Source organism: Coregonus lavaretus (assembly GCF_964263955.1).
Source record: "Coregonus lavaretus genome assembly, chromosome: 26".
In the NCBI taxonomy this organism is placed as follows: Eukaryota; Metazoa; Chordata; class Actinopteri; order Salmoniformes; family Salmonidae; genus Coregonus; species Coregonus lavaretus.
Genome location: NC_140013.1, coordinates 15,843,186 through 15,870,056, shown reverse-complemented (window position 1 = coordinate 15,870,056; position 26,871 = coordinate 15,843,186). Strand labels below are relative to the sequence as shown.

The 26,871-nt window shown below is 41.2% G+C and overlaps 1 protein-coding gene across 3 annotated transcripts in view; it reads left to right on the top strand.

Moving 5' to 3' along the window:
• The window catches only part of LOC311102109 (alpha-2-macroglobulin-like), a 49,982-nt gene extending 27,602 nt beyond the window's left edge, over positions 1-22,380 (top strand). For 2 of the 3 annotated variants that reach the window (XM_084143340.1, XM_084143338.1), the window contains exons 14-36: positions 2,106-2,251; positions 2,401-2,550; positions 3,221-3,373; positions 3,573-3,666; positions 3,859-4,033; positions 9,559-9,784; positions 9,962-10,088; positions 10,217-10,338; positions 10,432-10,483; positions 10,564-10,647; positions 10,780-10,956; positions 11,895-11,970; positions 12,180-12,336; positions 12,498-12,572; positions 12,844-13,006; positions 13,278-13,468; positions 13,760-13,975; positions 14,139-14,263; positions 15,492-15,582; positions 15,732-15,800; positions 21,790-21,895; positions 22,006-22,059; positions 22,278-22,380. In XM_084143340.1, coding sequence (XP_083999466.1) covers positions 2,106-2,251; positions 2,401-2,550; positions 3,221-3,373; positions 3,573-3,666; positions 3,859-4,033; positions 9,559-9,784; positions 9,962-10,088; positions 10,217-10,338; positions 10,432-10,483; positions 10,564-10,647; positions 10,780-10,956; positions 11,895-11,970; positions 12,180-12,336; positions 12,498-12,572; positions 12,844-13,006; positions 13,278-13,468; positions 13,760-13,975; positions 14,139-14,263; positions 15,492-15,582; positions 15,732-15,800; positions 21,790-21,895; positions 22,006-22,046 — 2,816 coding nt within the window. In that variant the 3' untranslated portion in view covers positions 22,047-22,059; positions 22,278-22,380. The remainder of the gene's footprint in view (positions 1-2,105; positions 2,252-2,400; positions 2,551-3,220; positions 3,374-3,572; positions 3,667-3,858; positions 4,034-9,558; positions 9,785-9,961; positions 10,089-10,216; positions 10,339-10,431; positions 10,484-10,563; positions 10,648-10,779; positions 10,957-11,894; positions 11,971-12,179; positions 12,337-12,497; positions 12,573-12,843; positions 13,007-13,277; positions 13,469-13,759; positions 13,976-14,138; positions 14,264-15,491; positions 15,583-15,731; positions 15,801-21,789; positions 21,896-22,005; positions 22,060-22,277) is intronic. The other variant, XM_084143339.1, reaches the window with a different exon arrangement.
• The last annotated feature ends 4,491 nt before the right edge of the window (positions 22,381-26,871 follow it).

Genomic DNA, 26,871 nt, shown 5'->3' with positions numbered 1-26,871 from the left:
CAGCCAGAGCCCGGACTTGAACCCGATCGAACATCTCTGGAGAGACCTGAAAATAGCTTTGCAGCAACACTACCCATCCAACCTGACAGAGCTTGAGAGGATCTGCAGTGAAGAATGGGAGAAATACCCCAAATTCAGGTGTGCCAAGCTTGTAGTGTCATACCCAAGAAGACTCGAGGCTGTAATCGCTACCAAAGGTGCTTCAACAAAGTACTGAGTAAAGGGTTTGAATACTTATGTAAATGTGATATTTCCGTTGTTTTATTTTTTATACATTTGCAAAAAAATCTAAAAACCTGTTTTTCTTTGTCATTATGGGGTATTGTGTGTAGATTGATGAGGGGGGGGGGGGGGAACAATGTAATCCCTTTTAGAATAAGGCTGTAACATAATAAAATGTGGAAAAAGTCAAGGGGTCTAAATACTTAACGAATGCACTGTTCATTCGAAATCATTTCCCTTGAGCTAAAGAGGGCAGATCGCTCGGATGGTGCGTGCACATGCGCAGATCAAATACACTGCTGGAACACTGATTAAGGTGTTTACATGTCCAAAGAATTTGAAAGTTTGCTCAGAAAACCAGGGGCCTCATTCACAACCTTTGCGTAAATTTAACACAAAATATCGCCATAAATGCGCATGTTTTCGTTAAGAATCAGACCTCTCGTAAACTGTGCGCGCGTGAACGAGCATTATAACTCCGCCTGGAAAAAGCTCATCATACTTTTATGGTGACAGTAACGCCCTTATTGGCTGTATACTTTAAAAGTATTGGAATTAGGCGAAGACCCTATCTAATTGAAATAGCAATGGCGAACTTGATTAAATATCTTTGGAGGTGTTGGCAGAATTGTTTCTTTTGTAGGCTATCTGACCGTTTCTTAAAAACAAAAACAATAGCAAATTATTGTGGACCTGTAAACAGATCGTTTGAATGCAATAATGTTTTGCATTCATTTTTTCCCGAACCTAAATATGATGCACTGCCCACGAATTCTGAAACATTGTCTACAATGTAAACTACAGTAGGCCTACTTACAGTGGTAGCCTACACACTTCAATGCAAAAGATTAACTGCTGTTCATCTGTTAAATTTTACTGTATGTTATAAACCGCGCTCCTTGTCGAATGCATAGAGCAAAAACTTGAAATGACAGTACACTAGCCAATCTAATAGGCCCAATAAATGAGAGCTGCACATGGTAATTTGTTGTATGGCTACTTCGGGAATATGAACTCATCATGGCCAGGAAAGGTGAGGAATGTATTCTGAAATGGTTATGATATATGTATTATGTTTATAAATGAAATATTGTCTAATCGAGAAATTCGACATTACAGTATTCAGGACGCTTATAAAAGTCAAGGAAAAGGTGAACCGTCTGCTCTATCGTTAAACTGCGCTTCGAATCGGATCGCATAGAGCCAAATACTTGAAATAGCTCATCTATTTATTGTGAAGTGGGTCCAATTAAATGAGAGATGGGACGAACGGTAGCCTATCCTAACTTGTTGTAGGCCTATGGGCTATTTCGTGAGTAGCCTATGAAACCATCACAGTCAGAAAAGGTGTGCCAAGCTTGTAGTGTCATACCCAAGAAGACTCGAGGCTGTAATCGCTACCAAAGGTGCTTCAACAAAGTACTGAGTAAAGGGTTTGAATACTTATGTAAATGTGATATTTCCGTTGTTTTTCTTTGTCATTATGGGGTTTCAAAATGTATTAAAATGTATTCTGCAATGATCATGGAAATGAAATGAATAATTAGAAATAGGCATCTATTTCCTATTATTTTAAAATGCAAAGATAAAATAAATGTTCGCTTCTCTCACTAAGGGCAAGTGATTGCATCTTGTTATATGTAGATAACGGTTTTTTTGTTATGAATAAGAGTGTAATATATTCCTACACAAGACTACTTTTGCCCTCTTGCAATGCAATACTTCAACCACTAAAAACTGCATACGCATGGTCTGAAGTTTGCAGGAGGATAGTAAGCACATTCTCACTTCAAGTTCAATTTCTATACTGCCATAATCACTTTACTATCGAATTATTACTGTGCAAGTAAACGTACTCAGTGTGACATGCTCTTGCGTTGCAGTAACTGAGGGTGAAGTCACTTTGAAGTTGGCAGTGGTTCCAGAGATGGCGCCAATAGTACAGGTCCTGGTGTACAGTATGCTACCCAGTGAGACTGTCATCGCCCACACCATGAACTTCCCCACTGAGAAATGCTTCAGGCACAAGGTGTGTGTGTATGCATGCATGCGTCTGTGTGTGTCATATGGTGTTCATTTTATGGAAGGTAAAAAAAGTGTCAAGTATTTCCATGCACATAGATATCATTCCTTGAGTAAAGGTGTATAATGTACACGTATGTATGTCATGTGCACCAGGTGTTGGTGGAGTTCTCACCCTCAAAAGCAGTTCCAGGGGAGGAGAACACCCTGCAGCTCTCGGCCCAGCCCGGCTCCCTTTGTGGCCTCAGCGCTGTGGACCAGAGTGTTCACATCATGGAGCCAGGGAAGAGGCTGGATGCTGACAAGGTAACAGAGCTCACTGAAGTGAATATCAACGGTCATACCACCATATAAACAGCTTTTGTGGTGCTGGCAATACAACCAGCTTCAGGGGAATAATAAGTGACTACAGCATACTTGGAGTGGGTCTGTTCACCGTGGGCCATTTGGTGTGCTTTCATCAACTGGAAAGCATATCCCTATTGGTTCATATTGACATTCTGTTCATATTCATGTTCATATTCTGGGTTGTGTTCATTAGGGCACGGAAAGCATTAAAAACGTTTAGCAATGAGCGTTTACAATAAGTCATTTAGCAGACACTCTTATCCAGAGCGACTTACAGTTAGTGAGTGCATACATTATTTTTAATTTTTTCATACTGGCCCCCCATGGGAATCGAACCCACATGCTCTACCAACTGAGCTACATCCCTGCCGGCCATTCCCTCCCCAATCCTGGACGACGCTGGGCCAATTGTGCGCCGCCCCATGGGTCTCCCGGTCGCGGCCGGCTACAACAGAGCCTGGATTCAAACCAGGATCTCTAGTGGCACAGCTAGCACTGTGATGCAGTGCCTTAGACCACTGCGCCACTCGGGAGGACTCGTTTCTTATGAAAGTCCAAGTAGTCCCTGCCTTCTGTTTGGTGCCCAATGAACATGGTCATTTCATGTCTCCTTATTATCCCATTCCAGATATTTGATTTGTTACCAGTCAAGGAGACTACATATATTCCCTACGAGCTTGATGATCCAGTAACATGTTTACGTGTAAGACCAAGGAGATACATAATGCCATACCCAGATAGACCATCTGAGGAGAAAAATCAACCTTATGAAGTTTTTCAGGTAACTTCTGCCTTTTTTTCTTTTAACTTGAAGCCTCTTTTCCTCTCTCGTAAGAATCAGTTACCGTACTGTTACCATGCATTCATCTTCTTAAATTATACATTTCTAAAATAGCCTGTTTGAAGCAAAAAAACACATTTAGAATAGAAAAATTAAACAGAGACATTCATTAATATTGAGCTCTGTTTGTGATTTCTAGAAACTGGGACTGAAGCTGGCAACTAATCTGGTTCTAAGAGTACCTTCTTGCCTAAGTTACAAGGGGAACCAGTACCATCACTATCGCTCCTATGGTGAGATGTCCTCCTTACCATCGCTTACTCACGTCATTGCCAGAAGTCTTTGGTGAATCTTGGGAAATGTTATTCTAACATAGCCTGGTTAAACCAGTCTGAACGCTGCATGCATCACCAGTGACCACAGTATTCAGTCTGGGTTGACCAGGCTGATTCTAACACGACAATAATGACTATGTTTTGTTTTAGTAGGACCCTATAGATACTACTCCCACCCTGTAGCCATGGTCAGTTTAAGAAAGGCTGCAGTTGTTCCGGGATCTCCAGTGGCTGTAGCTGGAGAACATGCACGACCTCCGCCACCCATAGAGACGGTCCGTACGTTCTTCCCCGAGACATGGATATGGGATCTTGTGGAAATTGGGTAAGAGGACAGCACAGTGAGGCTCTTGCCCTATAGACGGGTTGGCTGACAACGTCACAAAAATAATGAGCGCACATCGATGAGGCAGAAGGCCATGTGATGTTAAGATTCTGAACGGTCAGATAGTTAGCAACAATAACAAGAAGCTGCCATGTGGGGAATAGTAGGTGGCTAGTTTCAGCTCGTATCTTGTTATTGATACCATGTCTTGTTTTGAGGTGTTTTGACTCATGTCATGTCTATGCTAATATGGCAAAAAAATTGCTAGCTAGCTAACCAAAAACTGTAACGATGTATTTGAGAGACAAAAACTGCTCATTGTGCAAATCTTTTTATGTTTTCAATAAACATTTGGAGGCAAAAGATAGTTTACATGTTGTCAACAATTTAAGCCAACCCTGTCTGTTTCGCTCCATAGTTGCGCATGTATCGGTTTTGTTGCTATACAACCAACCCGCCTATATCAAAACATACAGTAATGGTGTAGATTAGGAACCTGTACCTGATTAAACTGCATTACAGAGTAGGGGAGAGTGGGGTAAACAGATAAATGTTTTTACATTCAACATCACTCTGTCAAGGGAAATATAGTATTCTTTCTAACAAAGATATCGATTTCAGGATGTTGTGTATCCCTGGAAATAATCACAATTCATGTAAGCATTACAGTTTTGAACATTGCTTGTCCAAAAAAAGTGGTCTCCTGGCACAACACACCAGGTTTTTTTATTATTATTTTTTTATTTAACCTTTATTTAACCAGTTAAGCCAGTTGAGAACAAGTTCTCATTTACAACTGCGACCTGGCCAAGATAAAGCAAAGCAGTGCGATAAAAACAACAAGAGAGTGTTACATATGGGGTAAACAAAACATAAAGTCAAAAATACAACAGAAAATATATATACAGTGTGTGCGAATGTAGTAAATTATGGAGGTAAGGCAATAAATAGGCCATAGTGCAAAATAGTTACAATTTCGTATTAACACTGGAATGATAGATGTGCAAGAGATGATGTGCAAATAGAGATACTGGGGTGCAAATGAGCAAAATAAATAACAATATAGGGATGAGGTAGTTGGGTGGGCTAATTTCAGATGGGCTGTGTACAGGTGCAGTGATCGGTAAGCTGCTCTGACAACTGATGCTTAAAGTTAGTGAGGGAGATAAGTCTCCAGCTTCAGAGATTTTTGCAATTCGTTCCAGTCATTGGCAGCAGAGAACCGGAAGGAATGGCGGCCAAAGGAGGTGTTGGCTTTCGGGATGACCAGTGAGATATACCTGCTGGAGCGCATACTACGGGTGGGTGTTGCTATGGTGACCAATGAGCTAAGATAAGGCAGGGATTTGCCTAGCAGTGATTTATAGATGGCCTGGAGCCAGTGGGTTTGGCGACAAATATGTAGTGAGGACCAGCCAACAAGAGCGTACAGGTCACAGTGGTGTGTAGTGTATGGGGCTTTGGAGACAAAACGGATGGCACTGTGATAGACTACATCCAATTTCCAAAGAGTGTTGGAGGCTATTTTGTAAATGACATCGCCGAAGTCAAGGATTGGTAGGATAGTCAGTTTTACGAGGGCATGTTTGGCAGCATGAGTGAAGGAGGCTTTGTTGCGAAATAGGAAGCCGATTCTAGATTTAACTTTGGATTGGAGATTCTTAATGCGATTCTGGAAGGAGAGTTTACAGTCTAACCAGACACCTAGGTATTTGTAGTTGTCCACATACTCTAGGTCAGACCCGTCGAGAGTAGCGATTCTAGTCGGGTGGGCGGGTGCCAGCAGCGTTCGATTGAAGAGCATGCATTTAGTTTTACTAGTGTTTAAGAGCAGTTGGAGGCTACTGAAGGAGTGTTGTATGGCATTGAAGCTCGTTTGGATGTTTGTTAACACAGTGTCCAGTGAAGGGCCAGATGTATACAAAATGGTGTCGTCTGCGTAGAGGTGGATCTGAGAGTCACCAGCAGCAAGAGCGACATCATTGATATACACGGAGAAAAGAGTCGGCCCAAGAATTGAACCCTGTGGCACCCCCATAGAGACTGCCATAGGTCCAGACAACAGGCCCTCCGATTTGACACATTGAACTCTATCTGAGAAGTAGTTGGTGAACCAGGCGAGGCAGTCATTTGAGAAACCAAGGCTATTTAGTCTGCCAATAAGAATGCGGTGGTTGACAGAGTCGAAAGCCTTGGCCAGGTCGATGAAGACGGCTGCACAGTACTGTCTATTATCGATCGCGGTTATAATATCGTTTAGGACCTTGAGCGTGGCTGAAGTGCACCCATGACCAGCTCGGAAACCGGATTGCATAGCGGAGAAGGTACGGTGGTATTCGAAGTGTTCGGTGATCTGTTTGTTAACTTGGCTTTCAAAAACTTTCGAAAGGCAGGGCAGAATGGATATAGGTCTGTAACAGTTTGGATCTAGAGTGTCACCCCCTTTGAAGAGGGGGATGACCGCAGCAGCTTTCCAATCTCTGGGGATCTCAGACGTTACGAAAGAGAGGTAACAGGTATGGGGTAAATTGAGCCATGTGACAGGGTAAGTTAAGTCGCCTACAAATGTCTGTACTGAATGAAATATTACCACTACCTTATTAAAACCATAGCTAGGTTTCCATCCAAATGGTGACATATTTTCATGTGAATATGTTCTAAAATCTGCATAAAAACAATATGTGTATTTTCCTACCAGAGATGTGTTTCCATCAGATGTACTTGTTGTGGGTAAAATGCTGTGCGTAGTGCACATAAAAATACATTTTGTGGTTAAATTCCCATGTACTGAATAAAAAAGACAAGTTAAATGGGTTTCCATTGCATTTTCAAAAATGTGTGTTATAGCGAGTGTGCCCACTCTGGTATTGGCACGTGTGCTCTAGCCAACAGCTGGTAGATACAGTGCGGGTAGAGCCTACATGATGAGATTATTATGGACAAAAGAGCGAGATTATTTTTATTTGTCAAAAGGCAGCCAAGCATCACCAGAATAAAACCCTCAATATTTATTGGAAAGGAGCATCAAGCTCTTCATCTTGCACATTCACCACCCTGTGAAGTTCATCATAATTTATTTAATCTGTAGCCTAATAAACGACACAACATGTCATCGCGTGACTCCAAGTTTACTTCGATATGATGGTTATTTTATCAATATTTGCGCATAAAAGCGTTTCCATTCCCATTTCTCGCATAATTTATTTTACAGACACAAAAAGACCCCACCTTGTCTAGCGTATTTTGTTTTGTCAACGTTTTGAAAGTTTACTGACAAATGTTGTTTCCATCAGGCCTGTCATGACATTTTTTATCCAATGTACTTTACGGGCATAAAACGGTTAGATGTAAACCTGGTTCATGTCTATCTCTAATTTCCCAAACACAATTCAACACAATCACTTTTTGTCTTTTATTTATTTTTAGCATCTTTTAACATATGTTTAACACCTAACAAACACGTTGTAAAAAAAGAAAAAGGCCCTGTTGTTACCTCATGTCCCAGCAATAATGCCTTGCATTAAGCCTGGGAAGGGTTGGGCGGATTACTTGAAAAATATAATCCGTTACCGATTACAGTTACATGAAAAATAAAGTAATCAGTAACATAATCCTTTTGATTACTCAAAATGAGTAACGTAATCCGATTGCATTTCTATTACTTTTAGATTACTTTCACTTTTAACACCCAGACATTTTAAAACATTTAAAAACGTTAATATAATATTGCGTTTTTTCATTTAGTAACATGAGTATTTCCAAATTGGGGACTAGTGTTCAATCTATTCTACTGTATGTGTAAGAACATAGTTACATGGGTCCATACTAACATTTTCAGTTGGTGGCACCAGCCCATGATTTGATTGCACCACAATTACTGTGGGGTCACGCAAAAGAAAACATTTGTAGCCTCATCGTCTTATAAAGTCATTCAAAGTGTTTCATTAAGAAGTGTACTAGACTACTAAAATGGTATGATTCAAGAACCAGTGATTGTCATGAATTTGGGGTTTGACAACTAGGCAATTGTTGTTATTATTTTACTATCAAAATAGTTTTCCAGAATTTTCAGTTGTTTTTGTTCAATAGAGATTCATTTGTCTACATCTTTTTTTGAACTAAAATCACATAGGCTAATTCATTTGGGGCTAATTCACCACCTGAGGATGTGGTTAGCTAGATCGCTAAATATAGCCTATTACAAATAGTTAGTTGTCTTATTGATATCTAACTGTACATTTAATGTATATACCTTTGCACCCACCTTGAATGGCTTATGCACCCACCTATTTAATATTGCCTTTTGTTCAATATTAAATACAATTCTGACCAGAAACCTGGGACCCTTATCTCTTGAACAGCAACAATAGTGGTTGCTTTCAATACTGTGTTTTTCCTGCCATTAGGCCTACATTTTGAAATATTGTGCAATCAGAAAGCATTTAATTAAGGAGGGAGCGAAAGAAACTGCACTGCTTCAAAGCAGCAAGCAGGAACTCAGTAATCCAGACGACTGTCTGATTGACCAGTGGGCCAGGTGTAAATGTTTTGGAAGCCTTACCTTCGACAACTGAAGCCATCCACCCTTGATGGGCGATCAGCAGAACAATAGAATCTCTGAGAGCATGTTAAAAGTCTTGACGGTGTGCTAAATGCCAGCAATGGGTTTTATCAAATGTTCCTATTGATATTAGATTAAGTAATCCCGAATGTAATCAGCTTTTTTAAAGAATGTAACACTTCAATTTGCTCAATTTGCCATAGAGCTCGCCAGCTTCCAGTCCTAAACCCGGAAATGAGTTATCTCTTGTTCGTTCAGCCATTCATATGGGGAAAATGAATAGGGAAGGAATAGGGTTTTGGGATAAACGCCGAAAATAAGGTCTGAGGTTAACACAGGTTTAGGAGATCTTATACATTTTGTTCAGTGAGATAATATCAGTCAGTTAACATGACCTTTATGAATTATGAAGCATTTATGTGATTTATGTGCTTTTATTTTTACATAAATGCTTAAAAATTCACAAAAGTGACATTAGCTGATAAGGATGATCTCATAGAACAAAACGTACAGTATAAGATCTCCTTAGCCTGTTTTTACCACAGATCTTATTTTCAGCGTTTATCAAATATTTGGACTATATTAGCCCACACAGCTACAAGGATACACTTTCATGCTAGGTTTAGGACCTCATATTGAAGCTTATAGAGACCCCCAAATGATGTATAGAACAATCTTAATTATCTACGTTGGTTTAGATACAAGAATCATGAAACCTCTAACACAATAAATTCATTTGACTTGGTGAAAGTCAGTTTTTTGGACCTAATTGCTTACCACTTTTTCCATGTGGGTTCTTCCTTTAAAGACTCCATGAAATGACCTCTTCCTAAAAATGTGGTCAAATTGTACATTTTGTGTATAGTTTCCTAGAAACAAGCGTGGCTCAACTTAACACTGTGGCTCAACTTACCCCTTTGGCAAAAAATGTCTCTATGGAAAACTTATTGCCTTTCTGTTTTAGGGAATCTGGAACAGCAGACATGCCCCTCACAGTCCCAGACACCATCACCACCTGGGAGACAGAGGCATTCTGCCTGGCCCCTGGCGGCTTCGGTCTGGCTCCTCCGGTGAAACTTACTGTCTTCCAGCCCTTCTTCCTGGAGCTCACCCTGCCCTACTCCATCATCCGTGGAGAGCACTTTGAGCTGAAGGCCACTGTATTCAACTACCTCTCCAAGTGCATCATGGTACGGCACTGCATCATGATCGTTTCTTGAGTTGTTTCATGAGTTTCTCAAGTTGTATAAAATCTTGTGTTTTGTTGCAGTTTGTCTAATTAGGGTTTATTCTTTGTATTTATTTTTACACCCAGGGTATCAGTCTTGGTTTTTCCATGTTTTGTTACAAGTGTTTCTTTTTGGCAGGTTTCTGTGACTCCGGCTCCCTCCTTAGACTACACTCTCACACCCTTGAATGATGTCCAGTACTCATCATGCTTGTGTGCCAATGGACGAAAGACCTTCAGTTGGACAATGGCACCCTCTGTCCTGGGTATGTCGCCAGTATTCATTCAACCGTTCAAACAGCAGAATGGATGTCAACCTGAGTTGTGTACTCTCAGTCACCATATTGGATGTTGTGTAACCTGTGCTGCACTCTGTCTGTCAATGTGTATGTAGGGGTTTTCAATGTGTCTGTTAGTGCAGAGGCTGTCCAGTCCCACACTACGTGTGACAATGAGATTGTGAACGTACCGGAGAGAGGACGCATCGACATAGTCACACAGAGCCTGCTGGTAAAAGTATGTAGTCTACTGCTGTGGTGGAACGTACTGTTGTACAGATAGCATCTAGTGTAACTGCCTTTGACTGAAAATAATCTCCTCTCCTCTCAGGCTGAGGGAACAGAGAAGACCGACACCTACAACTGGTTGCTGTGTCCAACTGGTCAGTAATGCATGAACGTTGAATGTTCACTTTGATTGAACTGATCATCTCCATTCATCTTATCATCTGTGTGTCCACAGGAGAAACTCTGACAGAGGAGGTGGAACTGCAACTCCCCAAGAATGTGGTGGATGGATCTGATCGAATTTCTCTCTCAGTCCTGGGTAAAATAAACCATTGTAATGTTTAGAGAGGCGTAGTGAGTTTAAAAAGGCGTAGTGGTGGGAAAAGCAACCCTACTCCAGTGCTCTTTGCTAAAGAGGACAGTCTTACAGAAGTCCCATGTGTACCTGTAGGCGACATCCTGGGTCGGGCCCTCAAGAACCTGGATGGACTGTTGCAGATGCCGTATGGGTGTGGAGAGCAGAATATGGCCCTCCTCGCCCCCAATATCTACATCCTGGAGTACCTGAGGAACACAGAGCAGCTCACTCCAGCCATCCGAGACAAGGCCATCAAGTTCCTCACTAGTGGTAAGAGAGTCCCTCAAAATATGGGTTATATTCATTAGGCTCCAAATGGAAGAAAACTGACTGAAACAGGGCTAGATTTGTCGAATAAGATATATATTTTTTTTGTAATAACATTTTGAAACGTTTCACCACAGTATGCCCTAATGACTACAACCCTGCTATCATGTAAATGATAGAGCTACAGCATAGATGACATCACAGTGTCTTATCAACAGAGCATCACTGACCCAACACATGTAGGGATTTCCAGATGTTTTCCCACTGAAATAAATTGATCAGAGAATATTGAGGCTGCATTCCAAATGGTACCCCCAGTGTTGGGGAGTAACTGATTACATGTAATCTGCAGTTCCATGTAATCTGATTACACAAAATTCCTGCTGTAATCAGTTACATTACCAGATTAAATATTATAATTGGATTACAGATACTTTAGAAAAACGTGATTATTACTAACTTTTAAATTCAGAATTTTTGTGGGGAAAAAATACATTAACACCTTTCTGTTTTCTCAATGACATTCCATTCAGCATTGAAAAAGGAGCAATTTTAAGTTTTTTCCACCCAAGCGAGTCTGATCACAAGTCAGAGACCACTATGATGACACAGCAAATGCGTTCGATGGATCCTTTTTGTCTTCTTCTATGCCTCTTAAGGGGAAAGTAATCCCAAAGTTAAAGAAAGTAATCAGATTACATTACTGAGTTTGGGTAATCCAAAACTTACGTTACTGATTACAATTTTGGAAACTAGTAACTGTAATGGATTACCTTTAAAAAGTAACCTACCCAACCCTGCCTATTCCCTACATAGTGAACTCATTTTTTCCTGGCAAAAGTAGTGCACTATATAGGGAATAGGGTGCCATTTGGGGCACACACTCAGTGACTATAAAAAACACTCGGTCACTGTTGTTCACTCTAAAAACTCACCGACAGGTTACCAAAGGCAGCTGAACTACAAGCATGTTGATGGTGCATACAGCACATTTGGACAAGGCTCAGGGAACACTTGGTGAGTATTGTGTTTTTCACCTACTGGTAAACACATTATAACTGTGTCTGTTTCAATTAAGTATTGACCAATCAAATGGCATTGTCTCTGGCAGGGAGACCATGGATGTGACATAAATTAAAAAAATCTGTCATTGCATGTAATGTCAAGCTCTAAGTTATGTTTGTGCCAACTTTATGTGGATATTAAATTAAGTTCTCTTTCCTCAGGCTGACTACTTTTGTCTTGAGATCCTTTGGCAAAGCACAGTCTTTCATTTATATTGACCCGGCAAAAATTGAGGAATCTAAGACTTGGTTGGAACGTCAACAAGGCAAACATGGGTGTTTCAGAAGATTGGGGAAACTCTTTAACAACAGAATGAAGGTATTTATATTGATAATAAACTGATAAAATATGTAAGATGATGTAGTTTTACGTCTCATCAGACCAGCCATAAAGTTGGGAATGATGATTTCAGCAAAATTGTATCAGGCTAGATACAGTTTCATGGACATGTTTTAGAATTTAAACATATTGTTTTGTAGGGTGGGGTGACAGATGAAGTCACACTGACGGCCTACATCACTGCTTCAATGCTGGAGCTCAACATGTCAGTGTCGGTACGTAGCATCTCCACATAACCGTTGTTTCTCACTGCAACAATGTCCATTACAGGCAACTGATTTAGCCTCCTGTATTAAGTCTGTTGTATACATCTTATGTCAACTGTCATTTAGATATTCTAAAATGTAGTGTTGTGTATTTATTTAATGAAAGTATTTCTTCTCTGAAAGTAGCCTAATAAATGAGCATAAGAATAGGTGTTACAGCAGATCTGGGACCAGGCTAGCATGTCGCCCAAATGTGTGGCTCTGTTATTTTGTGCTCCAGGATCCTGTTGTGTACGGCAGCTTGTCTTGCCTGAGGAACTCCACCAGTGATTTGTCCAACACCTACACTACTGCTCTGCTGGCCTACACCTTTACCCTGGCAGGGGACATGGAGACCCGGGCCCAGCTTCTGCAGCACCTGGACACGATCGCATTACAAGAGGGTGAGCCATATCCTGGTCCAAGATCTGTTTGTGGTGTCTTGCCTTGATTGAGCTTACCTGGGCAATGGAGCCAATGGAGTAGTCACAAAGTGCAAACCCTCCACACGTCTGGCACTCCAGATAGTCTCAATTAAATGCCCAGTGTATTTCAAAGAACTCAGGTGTCTGTCATAAAATTCATTGGAAATTCAGAGAAGAACTTTGTATTCTGTATGATGATGAATAAGCTAGTCCCCTGTCTCTCTGTGTGTGTGTGTTCCTCATCCCTCAGGGGGTCTCCTGCACTGGACTCAGACCTCCTCAGAGACCTCAGCCTCCCTGGCAGTGGAGATCAGCTCCTATGTTCTGCTGGCTTCCCTCAGTGCCTCTCCTCTGTCTTCCTCTGACCTGGGCTATGCCTCCCGCATCATCAGGTGGCTGGTGAGACAGCAGAACGCCTATGGAGGCTTCTCCTCCACACAGGTATACTTCCAAAACACCTCTGTTCCAAAATGGCTCCCTGTGCTGTGCACTAGTAGTGAGGCATTATTACCTTGACTTTTACCAGACCACAGGCTTGTATGTGCTTCTTGTCATGGCAAGCCTGATGAGGATAACTTCCACTGAAACAGAGCCAAGAAATCATAATGGATGGAAATGGGAAATAGTCACTCTAGGAACTGACCAATGTAAAAATCAACCCTTTCTGTAAAATGGGGTATTTTCTTTAATTTTGAACAGATTTTTCTGTGGTCTGTTGGTGTGTGTGTTTAGGACACAGTTGTGGCCCTCCAGGCCCTAGCTCTCTACTCCACCAGGGTGTACAGTAGAGAGGGTGCCAGCACAGTGACAGTACAGTCTCCCAGTGGGGCACAGCACCTCTTCGATGTGAACCAAAACAACAAGCTTCTCTACCAGGAGAGTACGCTGCAGGACACAGAAGGGAAGTACAGCGTGGAAGTGAAGGGCAGTGCTTGTGCCTCAGTGCAGGTCAGTGAATACACTCCTCCCAATCCTATGGTGCAATATATGGTTTATATATTACTGTGAAGTTCAAACATTTAAGAAGCTTTGTCTGGCTTGATATTTAGTTTATGAAATGTATATTTTTAGACAACATTGTTTCCCTGACTTCTTCTTCCCTCTTTCCTAGGTGGCGCTCCACTACAACATTCCTACTCCTACTGACAGCACAACGCTCAGTATCCAGGTGAAGACAGAGGTCGACTGCAACAGCAACTCTTTGAGACCCAGAGTCATGCTGAAACTCCAGTCTCAGTAAGAATGAATGACACATTTGCATTCACAGAAGCAGTCTTTCAATCAGTTTATTATTTGAATCAGGTCATTGATGACACTCCAGTGTTATTTTGGAGCATGTCTTACAGAATGCATCTGACCCAATTTAATTGATGTTATTATACCTATAGTGCCCTCCGTAATTATTGGGACAAAGAAGCATTTTTTCTTATTCTGCCCTATATACTCTAAAAGTGTGGATTTGAAATCAAACAATGACTATGAGGTTAAAGTGGGGTATTTACATCTATATTGGGTGAACAGTTAAAAAATTACAGTAAAAAAAAATTACAGTACTTTTTGTAAATAGTCCCCCCATTTTAGGGAACCAAAATTATTGGGACAAATTCATTTATATGTGTATTAAAGTAGTAAAAAGTTAAGTACTTGGTCCCATATTCACTCTACAAATTTGTTGGATGCTTTTCCTGTTTGTTTCAGATAATTTTGTGCCCAATAGAAATTAATTGTAAATAATGTATTGTGTCATTTTGGAGTCACTTTTATTGTAAATAAGAATAGAATATGTTTCTAAACACTTCTATATTAATGTGGATGCTACCATGATTACGGATAATCCTGAATGTTATTGTAATGGTGAGAGGATAGCATGTCTTGGGGGTATGATATTTGTTGAATATAGAAATGTTTAGAAAAACATAATATTCTTATTTACAATAAAAGTGACTCAATGACACAATACATTATTTACCATTAATTTCTATTGGGCACAAAATAATCTGAAACACAACCACAACAAACAGCAAATGCATGCAACACATTTGTAGAGTCACAAGCTTGATGTAGTCATTGTGTGCCATGAATGTGGGACCAAATACTTAACTTTTTAATACTTTAATACACATATAAGTTAATAGCCTACTGTTGGTCCCCTAAAATGGGGGGACTATGTATAAAAAATGCTGTAATTTCTAAACGGTTCACCCGATATGGATGAAAATACACTCAAATTAAAGCTGTTTGATTTTAAACAATGCTTCACTGTCCCAATAATTACAGAGGGCACTGTATGTATAGGTTATTTCACTTCTAGGTTGTACCTAGGCTTGGACCATAACAGTCAGAAAACATATCAGGCAACCTTGTCTTTTTATGGGTAAATAATCAAAGTATCCATTCCTTTGATTATTACAAGCACTTGTCAAAATCAAACTTTGATATCACAGGCACCTCTTTGCTTTCACAGATATCATGGAAAGGAGCTGACTACCAATATGATTATAGTGGATTTGAAAATGTTGTCTGGGTTTGCCCCAGACCCAGAGTCTTTGGGGAGGGTGAGTTTTTGTCATAACAGACGTTTATGGTGTTACCTGTGACCTTTTTCCATGTATAGTAGCTCTTGCCTCTTTCACCTGTGAACCTTTCTGAAACTGAACGTTATTGTCAATGCAATATGAATACCATGTATGGCTTGTCTTCACAGCTGAGGAGTTCACTTCAAGTGGATCGTGTTGATACTAAAGATGACCATGTGTTAATGTACTTGACAGAGGTGAGACCAAAACCAAATAATCCATTCTATCAACTTTATATGCCCATTGTTTTTGTCAAAATTGCTCAAGATCAGTACATTTGGTTGGGAATCATTGATCGAGAGCAATATTCAAACCTTGTCTCTGATTTTCACATTTTAGACCACTCAGGAACACTCTTAACACCTCTTGGTAAGCAATTCTGGTCTTTGGCATAAAAAGGTTTTCCTTTACCTGGGTTTTGTGCCTTTCATATTTATTTTGATCCTGACAAACTCCCTAGTCCATGCCAATGACAAGCATACCCATAACATGATGCTGCCACCACAATACTGGAAAATACAGAGGGTTTCACTCTGTGTTGTGTTGTACTGGATTTAACCCAAACCTGTAGTTTTTAATTTAGGCCACAACGTTAATGACTTTTCCATGTTGTCTTGCAGTATTACTTAACAGCCTTGTTTCAAACAGAATGGATGATTTGGACTGGATTTTTGAACACAGGCTTTCTTCTTTTCATTGTGTCATACAGGCCAGTAATGTGGCGTGAATGCAATGTTGTTGATCCCTTCGTATTTTCAAGTATTGTGGTGGCAGCATCATGTTATGGTTATGCTTGTCACCGGCAGGGACCGGGAGTTTGTTAGGATCAAAATATATATGAAAGGAGCAAAGCCCAGGTAGAAAGTTAGAGGAAAAACCCTCTCAGTTTTCTGAAAAACATACCCTGGGATAGAGTTTTATTTTTCTGTGGGACAATTACACAATTTGTAATGCCAAAGACACAACATAATGGCTTTCCAATAGGTGTTAAGTGTTCCTGAATGGTCCAGTCTCCATCCTAATTTAAATCTACTTTAAAAAAAATCTGAGACAAGGTTTGAATATTGCTGTCCATCAATGATTCCCAACCAAATTTACTGAGCTTGAGACATTTTGACAAAAACAATGGATATATGCTGCCCTAAGAGTTGTGCAAGGTTGGTAGAATCTTATTCAATATTATTCACAGCTGTAATGGCTGCCAAAGGTGCTTCCACCAATATTATTAACTCTGGGGTGTGAAGACATCATCATTTTGTACTTCTTTGTAATTTGGAAAATGGTTTATAATTTTCTTTCACTTTGGAAATGTGATTGTTTTCAATGAAAATGGTCCAAAAGAAACAAAAATAGCTTCTTAGCAAAGAGCAATTTCTCAAGCAATAAAATACAGAGCAAAAACAGAACAGAGGTAAAAAGAAAATAATAAAAAACAGCGGCGGAGAAGATGGCTGCCGTTTTACAGCCCTCTAACCAATTGTACTATTATGTGTGTTTTTCCGCGTTATTTGTAATTTATTTTGTACATAATGTTTCTGCCATCGTCTCTTATAACCAAAAAGAGCTTCTGGATATCAGGACAGCGATTACTCACCTCGTATTGGACGAAGATTTTTTCTTCAACGAGGCGGCCGCGAAGGATATCATACAGACACCCGACAAGGCCCAAATCCCCGTCATTCGCATGAGGAAGAGACGGAGATATCGTGGACGTAGGTCGGGGTGCCTTGTATGGATCCGACGGCGAGCGAGTAAACTGCCGCTCCCATCAATCCTATTACCCAATCTTCAATCATTGGAGAACAAATTGGATGACCTAAGATTACGGTTATCCTACCAACGGGACATTCAAACCTGTAATATCTTATGTTTCACCGAGTCGTGGCTGAACGACGACATGGATAACATACAGCTAGCGGGCTATACGCTACATCGGCAGGATAGAACGGCTGACTCCGGTAAGACAAGGGGTGGCGGTCTGTGTATATTTGTAAACAACAGCTGGTGCACAAAATCAAATACTAAGGAAGTCTCAAGGTTTTGCTCGCCTGAGGTAGAGTATCTTATGATAAGCTGTAGACCACACTATTTACCAAGAGAGTTTTCATCTATATTTTTCATAGCTGTCTATTTACCACCACAAACCAATGCTGGCATTAAGATTGCACTGAATGAGCTGTATAAGGCCATAAATCAACAGGAAAACGCTCATCCAGATGCAGCGCTCCTAGTGGCCGGGGACTTTAATGCAGGGAAACTTAAATCCGTTCTACCTAATTTCTACCAGCATGTTAAATGTGCAACCAGAGGAAAAAAAACTCTAGACCACCTTTACTCCACACACAGAGACGCATACAAAGCTCTCCCTCGCCCTCCATTTGGCAAATCTGACCATAACTCTATCCTCCTGATTCCTGCTTATAAAAAACTAAAGCAGGAAGCACCAGTGACTCGGTTAATAAAAAAGTGGTCAGATGACGCAGATGCTAAGCTACAGGACTGTTTTGCTAGCACAGACTGTTCCGGGATTCTTCAGATAGCATTGAGGAGTACACCACATCAGTCACTGGCTTCATCAATAAGTGCATCGATGATGTCGTCCCCACAGTGACCGTACGTACATAACCCAACCAGAAGCCATAGATTACAGGAAACATCCGCACTGAGCTAAAGGGTAGAGCTGCCGCTTTCAAGGAGCGGGACTCTAACCCGGACGCTTAAAAGAAATCCCGCTATGCCCTCCGATGAACCATCAAACAGGCAAAGAGTCAATACAGGACTAAGATTGAATCGTACTACACTGGCTCTGACGCTCGTCGGATGTGGCAGGGCTTGAAAACTATTACAGACTACAAAGGGAAGTACAGCCGCGAGCTGCCCAGTGACACAAGCCTACCAGACGAGCTAAACCACTTCTATGCTCGCTTCGAGGCAAGCAACACTGAAGCATGCATGAGAGCACCAGCTGTTCCGGATGACTATGTGATCACGCTCTCCGTAGCCGATGTGAGTAAGACTTTTAAGCAGGTCAACATTCACAAGGCCGCAGGGCCAGATGGATTACCAGGACGTGTACTCCGAGCATGTGCTGACCAACTGGCAAGTGTCTTCACTGACATTTTCAACATGTCCCTGACTGAGTCTGTAATACCAACATGTTTCAAGCAGACCACCATAGTCCCCGTGCCCAAGGACTCTAAGATAACCTGCCTAAATGACTACCGACCCGTAGCACTGACGTCTGTAGCCATGAAGTGCTTTGAAAGGCTGGTCATGGCTCACATCAACAGCATTATTCCAGAAACCCTAGACCCACTCCAATTTGCATACCGCCCCAACAGATCCACAGATGATGCAATCTCTATTGCACTCCACACTGCCCTTTCCCACCTGGACAAGAGGAACACCTACGTGAGAATGCTATTCATTGACTACAGCTCAGCATTCAACACCATAGTGCCCTCTAAGCTCATCACTAAGCTAAGGATCCTGGGACTAAACACCTCCCTCTGCAACTGGATCCTGGACTTCCTGACGGGCCGCCCCCAGGTGGTAAGGGTAGGTAACAACACATCTGCCACAGTGATCCTCAACACGGGGGCCCCTCAGGGGTGCGTGCTCAGTCCCCTCCTGTACTCCCTATTCACCCATGACTGCATGGCCAGGTACGACTCCAACACCATCATTAAGTTTGCAGACGACACAACAGTGGTAGGCCTGATCACCGACAACGATGAGACAGCCTATAGGGAGGAGGTCAGAGACCTGGCCGTGTGGTGCCAGGACAACAACCTCTCCCTCAACGTGACCAAGACAAAGGAGATGATTGTGGACTACAGGAAAAAAAAGAGGACTGAGCACGCCCCCATTCTCATCGACGGGGCTGTAGTGGAACAGGTTGAGAGCTTCAAGTTCCTTGGTGTCCACATCACCAACGAACTATCATGGTCCAAACACACCAAGACAGTCGTGAAGAGGGCACGACAAAGCCTATTCCCCCTCAGGAGACTGAAAAGATTTGGCATGGGTCCTCAGATCCTCCAAAAATTCTACAGCTGCACCATCGAGAGCATCCTGACTGGTTGCATCACCGCCTGGTATGGCAACTGCTTGGCCTCCGACCGCAAGGCACTACAGAGGGTAGTGCGTACGGCCCAGTACATCACTGGGGCCAAGCTTCCTGCCATCCAGGACCTCTATACCAGGCGGTGTCAGAGGAAGGCCCTCAAAATTGTCAAAGACTCCAGCCACCCTAGTCATAGACTGTTCTCTCTGCTACCGCACGGCAAGCGGTACCGGAGTGCCAAGTCTAGGTCCAAAAGACTTCTCAACAGCTTCTACCCCCAAGCCATAAGACTCCTGAACAGCTAATCATGGCTACCCGGACTATTTGCACTGCCCCCCCACCCCATCCTTTTTCGCTGCTGCTACTCTGTTAATTATTTATGCATAGTCACTTTAACTCTACCCACATGTACATATTACTTCAACTACCTCAACTAGCCGGTGCCCCCGCACATTGACTCTGCACCGGTACCCCCCTGTATATATAGCCTCCCTACTGTTATTTTATTTTACTTCTGCTCTTTTTTTCTCAACACTTTTTTTGTTGTTGTCTTATTTTTACTTTTTTGTTAAAAATAAATGCACTGTTGGTTAAGGGCTGTAAGTAAGCATTTCACTGTAATGTCTGCACCTGTTGTATTCGGCGCATGTGCCCAATACAATTTGATTTGATTTGATTTGAAGAAAATAATAAGTATCTCTGAAAATATTTGTGCGGAATGTCCTTCAGTCAGCAAAGCTGATTGGTAACACTTTACTTGCCACCCAGTGTCATAACACGTTATTACACGGTCAAAACCATGTCATAATATGTCATAACAGCTGACATAACTTGTCATAACCTGTCATAATATAGTCATAACACTGTCATGACCCATATATTTACACCTGTTGTGACATATATTGTGTTATTTTAGGGCTGGTTATGACACCTACATAAGAGTGTCAAAACTCACATTTATTCAAATGAGTTTTTTCCCTGCAAAGAAGTTTACTTTCATTTAAAAGTGTGCTTCTTAAATCCTTTGTTGTTGTTGTAATGAATTCTTTACGGTCATGTTTTTTTCATCATATTTTAAATAACTTGTAGAAATTACACTTTATGACACTGTCAAGAAGCATAATGACCATCCTGTGTCACTTTACTTGGACTAAGAAAATACACTTTATGACACTGTCAAGAAGCATTAAGGCCATTATAATCATATAAGCCAGATAGGCCTATCACGTACATGCCCTTATATCAGTCAAAAAGAGGGTGTCTTGTCCTGCTCCTGAAATCTGCTCCTGCATTCATCCCGGTCATCAGCAACAGAGCAATTACAATGTTCATTTAATATGGTCAATTAAAAAATATATAGTATACAACATAAACATACTGTTGACCAAGAAGGAGAGTGATGAAGTGCTGCATCAGATGACCTGGCCTCCACAATCACCCGACCTCAACCCAATTGAGATGGTTTGAGATGAGATGGACTGCAGAGTGAAGGAAAAGCAGCCAACAAGTGCTCAGCATATGTGGGAACTCCTTCAAGACTGTTGGAAAAGCATTCCAGGTGAAGCTGGTAGAGAGAATGCCAAGAGTGTGCAAAGCTGTCATCAAGGCAAAGGGTGGCTACTTTGAAGAATCTAAAATCTAAAATATATTTTGATTTGTTTAAAAGAAATTTGGTTACTAGATGATTCCATATGTGTTATTTCATAGTTTTGATGTCTTCATTATTATTCTACAATGTAGAAAATTGTAAAAATAAAGAAAAACCCTGAAATGAGTAGGTGTGTCCAAACTTTTGACTGGCACTGTAGGTGTCATAACCAGCCATAAAATAACTACCGTGGTAGGTTTTGTTGGTTTTTACACTCTTATGTATTTGTCATATGCAGCCCTAAAATAACACAATATATATCACAAACAGGTCTAAATATATGTGTCATGACAGTGTTATGACCATATTATAACAGGTTATGTCAAGTTATGTCAGCTGTTATGACATATTATAACGTATTATGATGCTGGGTATCATGTAGAGTGTTAACGAAACGAAAACTTCTGCTTATAGCATTTAAATAATTGTGACCAATATGTTTATATATATTTTTTTTTAAATCTCCCAACAGTTACCATCACTATTTCCTTTCAACCACACGCTGGACATCATACAGGAGCTCCCAGTACAGAATCTAAAGCCAGCGGTGGTCAAGATCTATGACTACTATCAGCCAAGTAAGTTTATATCTAACCCTCCCCAAAACATGTTTTCCCCTCTTCTTTTTAGTAACATTTGGTTAACTTGTTCATTTACTGAGACTAATATGTCTTATGGTTTTATTCAGGTGACCAGGCCGAGACAGAATATGTCTTCCCTTGCAAGTAGGGGTTACAAACTGGTGAGCTACTTTAAATATGGAATTATTGATGTTGAATTATTAATGTACTCACATTTTTATTTAAACTATGTTGATATTTATTTTACCTAAATGCTGGTCAGTTTGTTAAAGGTCAAATTTGTAAGTCGCTCTGAATAAGAGCGTCTCCTAAATTACGTAAATGTAAACGTAAATGTTAAAGCATTAATTCCTTACAGTATGTCTTTACTCCTCTGCAGATGTAAGAAGAAAATGACATTCACACAGAGGTCAAACCTACAACATCTTTCAAGCTCTAAAGTAAAATATGTAACTGGAATTAAAGTTTCCATTGTAACCCTATTCTTCAGCATTTTTTCCAGATAGTTTTGTCACACTGTGACAAGCAATGAGTTCCAAGGTGTAGGCTCAGGAGACAAGGTGAATATTGAAAGGATTTTTGTAAGACAGTGGGTCTCTTCCTGAGGTACTACTATCCATGGGGGTACCTGGCCTTTCAACAGGGAATACTTGGGAAGACTCATGGGCAGCGCAATATGTGATTGGGGGTACAGTAAACAAAAAAGGTTTAGAACCACTGTAGTAGTAAGTAGTAACAGAAAATCTACACACAAGAACGATTTATGACCATGATTTACGACCTAAATGTCAAAGGTCACGTACACGTATGTGTGTAAAGTAGGCCACGTGGATTAGACACTGGAGGGATTTTGTTCACTTTAGAATGTGGGACTATTCTAATGATGATGTATGTACGTACATACGTATATGTTGTATATACAGTTGAAGTCGGAAGTTTACATACACATTAGCCAAATACATTTAAACTCAGTTTTGTACAATTCCTGACATTTAATCCTAGTAAAGATTCCCTGTCTTAGGTCAGTTAGGATCACCACTTTATTTTAAGAATGTGAAATGTCAGAATAATAGTAGAGAGAATGATTTATTTCAGCTTTTATTTCTTTCATCACATTCCCAGTGGGTCAGAAGTTTACATACACTCAATTAGTATTTGGTAGCATTGCCTTTAAATTGTTTAACTTGGGTAAAACGTTTCAGGTAGCCTTCCACATGCTTCCCACAATATGTTGGGTGAATTTTGGCCCATTCCTCCTGACAGAGCTGGTGTAACTGAGTCAGGTTTGTAGGCATCCTTGCTCGCACACGCTTTTTCAGTTCTGCCCACACATTTTCTATAGGATTGAGGTCAGGGCTTTGTGATGGCCACTCCAATACCTTGACTTTGTTGTCCTTAAGCCATTTTGCCACAACTTTGGAAGTATGCTTGGGTTCATTGTCCATTTGGAAGACCCATTTGCGACCAAGCTTTAACTTCCTGACTGATGTCTTGAGATGTTGCTTCAATATATCCACATCATTTTCCTTCCTCATGATGCCATCTATTTTGTGAAGTGCACCAGTCCCTCCTGCAGCAAAGCACCCCACAGCATGATGCTGCCACCCCCGTGCTTCATGGTTGGGATGGTGTTCTTCGGCTTGCAATTCCCCCCTTTCTCCTCCAAACATAACGATGGTCATTATGGCCAAACAGTTATATTTTTGTTTCATCAGACCAGAGGACATTTCTCCAAAAAGTACGATCTTTGTCCCCATGTGTAGTTGCAAACCGTAGTCTGGCTTTTTTATGGCGGTTTTGGAGCAGTGGCTTCTTCCTTGCTGAGCGGCCTTTCAGGTTATGTCGATATAGGACTCGTTTTACTGTGGATATAGATACTTTTGTACCGGTTTCCTCCAGCATCTTGACAAGGTCCTTTGCTGTTGTTCTGGGATTGATTTGCACTTTTCGCACCAAAGTACGTTCATCTCTAGGAGACAGAACGCGTCTCCTTCCTGAGCGGTATGACAGCTGCATGGTCCCATGGTGTTTATACTTGCGTGCTATTGTTTGTACAGATGAATGTGGTACCTTCAGGCGATTGGAAATTGCTCCCAAGGATGAACCAGACTTGTGGAGGTCTACCATTTTTTTTCTGAGTTCTTGGCTGATTTCTTTTGATTTCCCCATGATGTCAAGCAAAGAAGCACTGAGTTTGAAGGTAGGCCTTGAAATACATCCACAGGTACACCTCCAATTGACTCAAATGATGAAGAAGCTTCTAAAGCCATGTCATCATTTTCTGGAATTTTCCAAGCTGTTTAAAGGCACAGTCAACTTAGTGTATGTCAACTTCTGACCCACTGGAATTGTGATACAGTGAATTATAAGTGAAATAATCAGTCTGGAAACAATTGTTGGAAAAATGACTTGTGTCATGCACAAAGTAGATGTCCTAACCGACTTGCCAAAACTATAGTTTGTTAACAAGACATTTGTGGAGTGGTTAAAAAACTAGTTTTAATGACTCCAACCTAAGTGTATGTAAACTTCCGACTTCAACTGTATATGTACACGTGTACGGTGAAAATATTGGAGCAGGTGCATGTGTTTGGTGAATTTGGTGAAAAGTATATTTTTACACTCAAGAATGTGAGTGTTGATTGTTGATGTATATTCCAAACATTTGTATGTGAGTGAAAGTGGCTATTTGTCTAGTACACACACAGTTTAAATATGTGGATATGGGTTTGTGTAAGACATGTTGTGCGTGTGGGTTTAAATATGGAAGTATGTACTGTATGTGTGTCTAAGGTGTGTGTGTGTGTGTGTGGTGTACTAAGAGTAGCTGGGTCTGGGTGGGATAGCTGAGGGCAATGTGAGGTAAGAGTGAGTAAAGTAAACAGACTTGGGGCTTGCAGGGATAGCTCAGGGCTTCCAGACCTTTTCTATGGTGTGATTGAGGCCCCCTCTCTCCCTACATATAGCCGTGTTTGAGAGGGGGAGAGTAAGGCGGAGTCAATATTCATGATTTAAGACCGTGTCCATGACCGAGATTCAAGTAACTGGGGAAGTTAACTTAACTGGAAAGGTTTGTCCCTAGAAAGTTGGAGAGATTTGGAGTTGGAGAAACTTTTACAGGTCTGGCTTTAATTAGTCTCTGTCTCAGGTCCATAAAAAATATGTGTTGGTTTTCCTGACTTCAGCACCACTGTCCAAACAAAGTTACTACTAACTTGGATCTTGTAGGAATGGTTGGATGCATTTTGTTCACTTAGGAATGTGGGCATATCCTCATGATGATGAATGTACTTCCGTTCAAGTGTACAGTGTACGTACACAATAGGGATGTAGCCCAAGATTCAATGAGTAAGATTAGTCCAAAACACTCTCAAACCACCTGTAAAAATTACTCTTGGCTTTAATCTCGGCTTTGTACAAACGAATAAACAGTAGTCGGAGCAGCAGACAGTTTGGACAACGAGTGGGAGAAGAACGATTTTCGCTCTGCTGTGGCAGCCAGGCCTGCTCTTGCTCCCTCAGGAGCCGATGATGACAGTGTCTCCCTCCTCAGGAGCCCGTTAATTTTGACAGTGCTTCGGACAACGGAATGAATCTTAGTCAACATTTTGAAAGCAACGACCATGGTGAGGCACTTATTTTTTTAGGTCAATTTGTCAATAATGATGCCCTTTGGCAGGACAGTAAGAAGTAGCATTGACACATGCTCTTTAGCTGGCTTTGTTAGCTAGCTAACTAACTTAGATAAGTCAGCTAGCTAGTTAGCTAGCTGCTTGCTAACCTAGGTAGCTAGCTAATTTTTGCTAGCTAACTTTACAAAGTGTTGGTGATTTTTGTGTTTTGAAAATGTTAGTTAAATTGTGGGCAGTAAAGCTGACAGGTAGATTTCATATATAAAAACTGTTCAGTCCCCTTACCCCTATACATATCTACCTCCCTCAGTATCCCTGCACATGTAATTATGGTATGTAAATATGTATCTCCAGAGTGGCGCAGTGGTCTAAGGCACTGCATCGCAGTGCTGGCTGTGCCACTAGAGATCGTGGTTTGAATCCAGGCTCTGTCGCAGCCGGCCGTGACCGGGAGAACCATGGGCGGCGCACAATTGGTCCAGCGTCGTCCAAGGTAGGGGAGGGTTTGGCCGGCAGGGATGTGGGTTAGTTTCCCACGGGGTGCCAGTATGAAAAAAACAACAAAAAAAACATGTATGCATTCACTAAAAATGTAAGTCGCTCTGGATTAGAGCGTCTGCTAAATGACGTAAAGGTAAATGTAATGTAAATTCAGAGTGCTAGAGCCTCATCCACCAGGTCCCTTTATGATTGTAAATGGCACGTGTTTGAGGAATGGTGCACTAAATCACAGACAGTGCCATTGCAGAGCTCTGTCTCTGTAAATCTGTAGTTTCTTCGCAAGGTACAAGCTTTAACTTCCTGAGTGATGTCTTGAGATGTTGCTTCAATATATCTGCATAATTTTCCTTCCTCATGATGCCATCTATTTTGTGAAGTGCACCAGTCCCTCCTGCAGCAAAGCACCCCACAGCATGATGCTGCCACCCCCGTGCTTCACGGTTGGGATGGTGTTCTTCGGCTTGCAAGCGTGCCCCCTTTTTCCTCCAAACATAACAATGGTCAATATGGCCAAACAGTTCTATTTTTGTTTCATCAGACCAGAGGACATTTCTCCAAAAAGTACGATCTTTGTCCCCATGTGTAGTTGCAAACCGTAGTCTGGCTTTTCTATGGCGGTTTTGTAGCAGTGGCTTCTTCCTTGCTGAGCGGCCTTTCAGGTTATGTCTATATATGACTCGTTTTACTGTGGATATAGATACTTTTGTACCTGTTTCCTCCAGCATCTTCACAAGGTCCTTTGCTGTTGTTCTGGGATTGATTTGCACTTTTCGCAACAAAGTACGTTCATCTCTAGGAGACCGCTCCTTCCTGAGCGGTATGATGGCTGCGTGGTCCCAT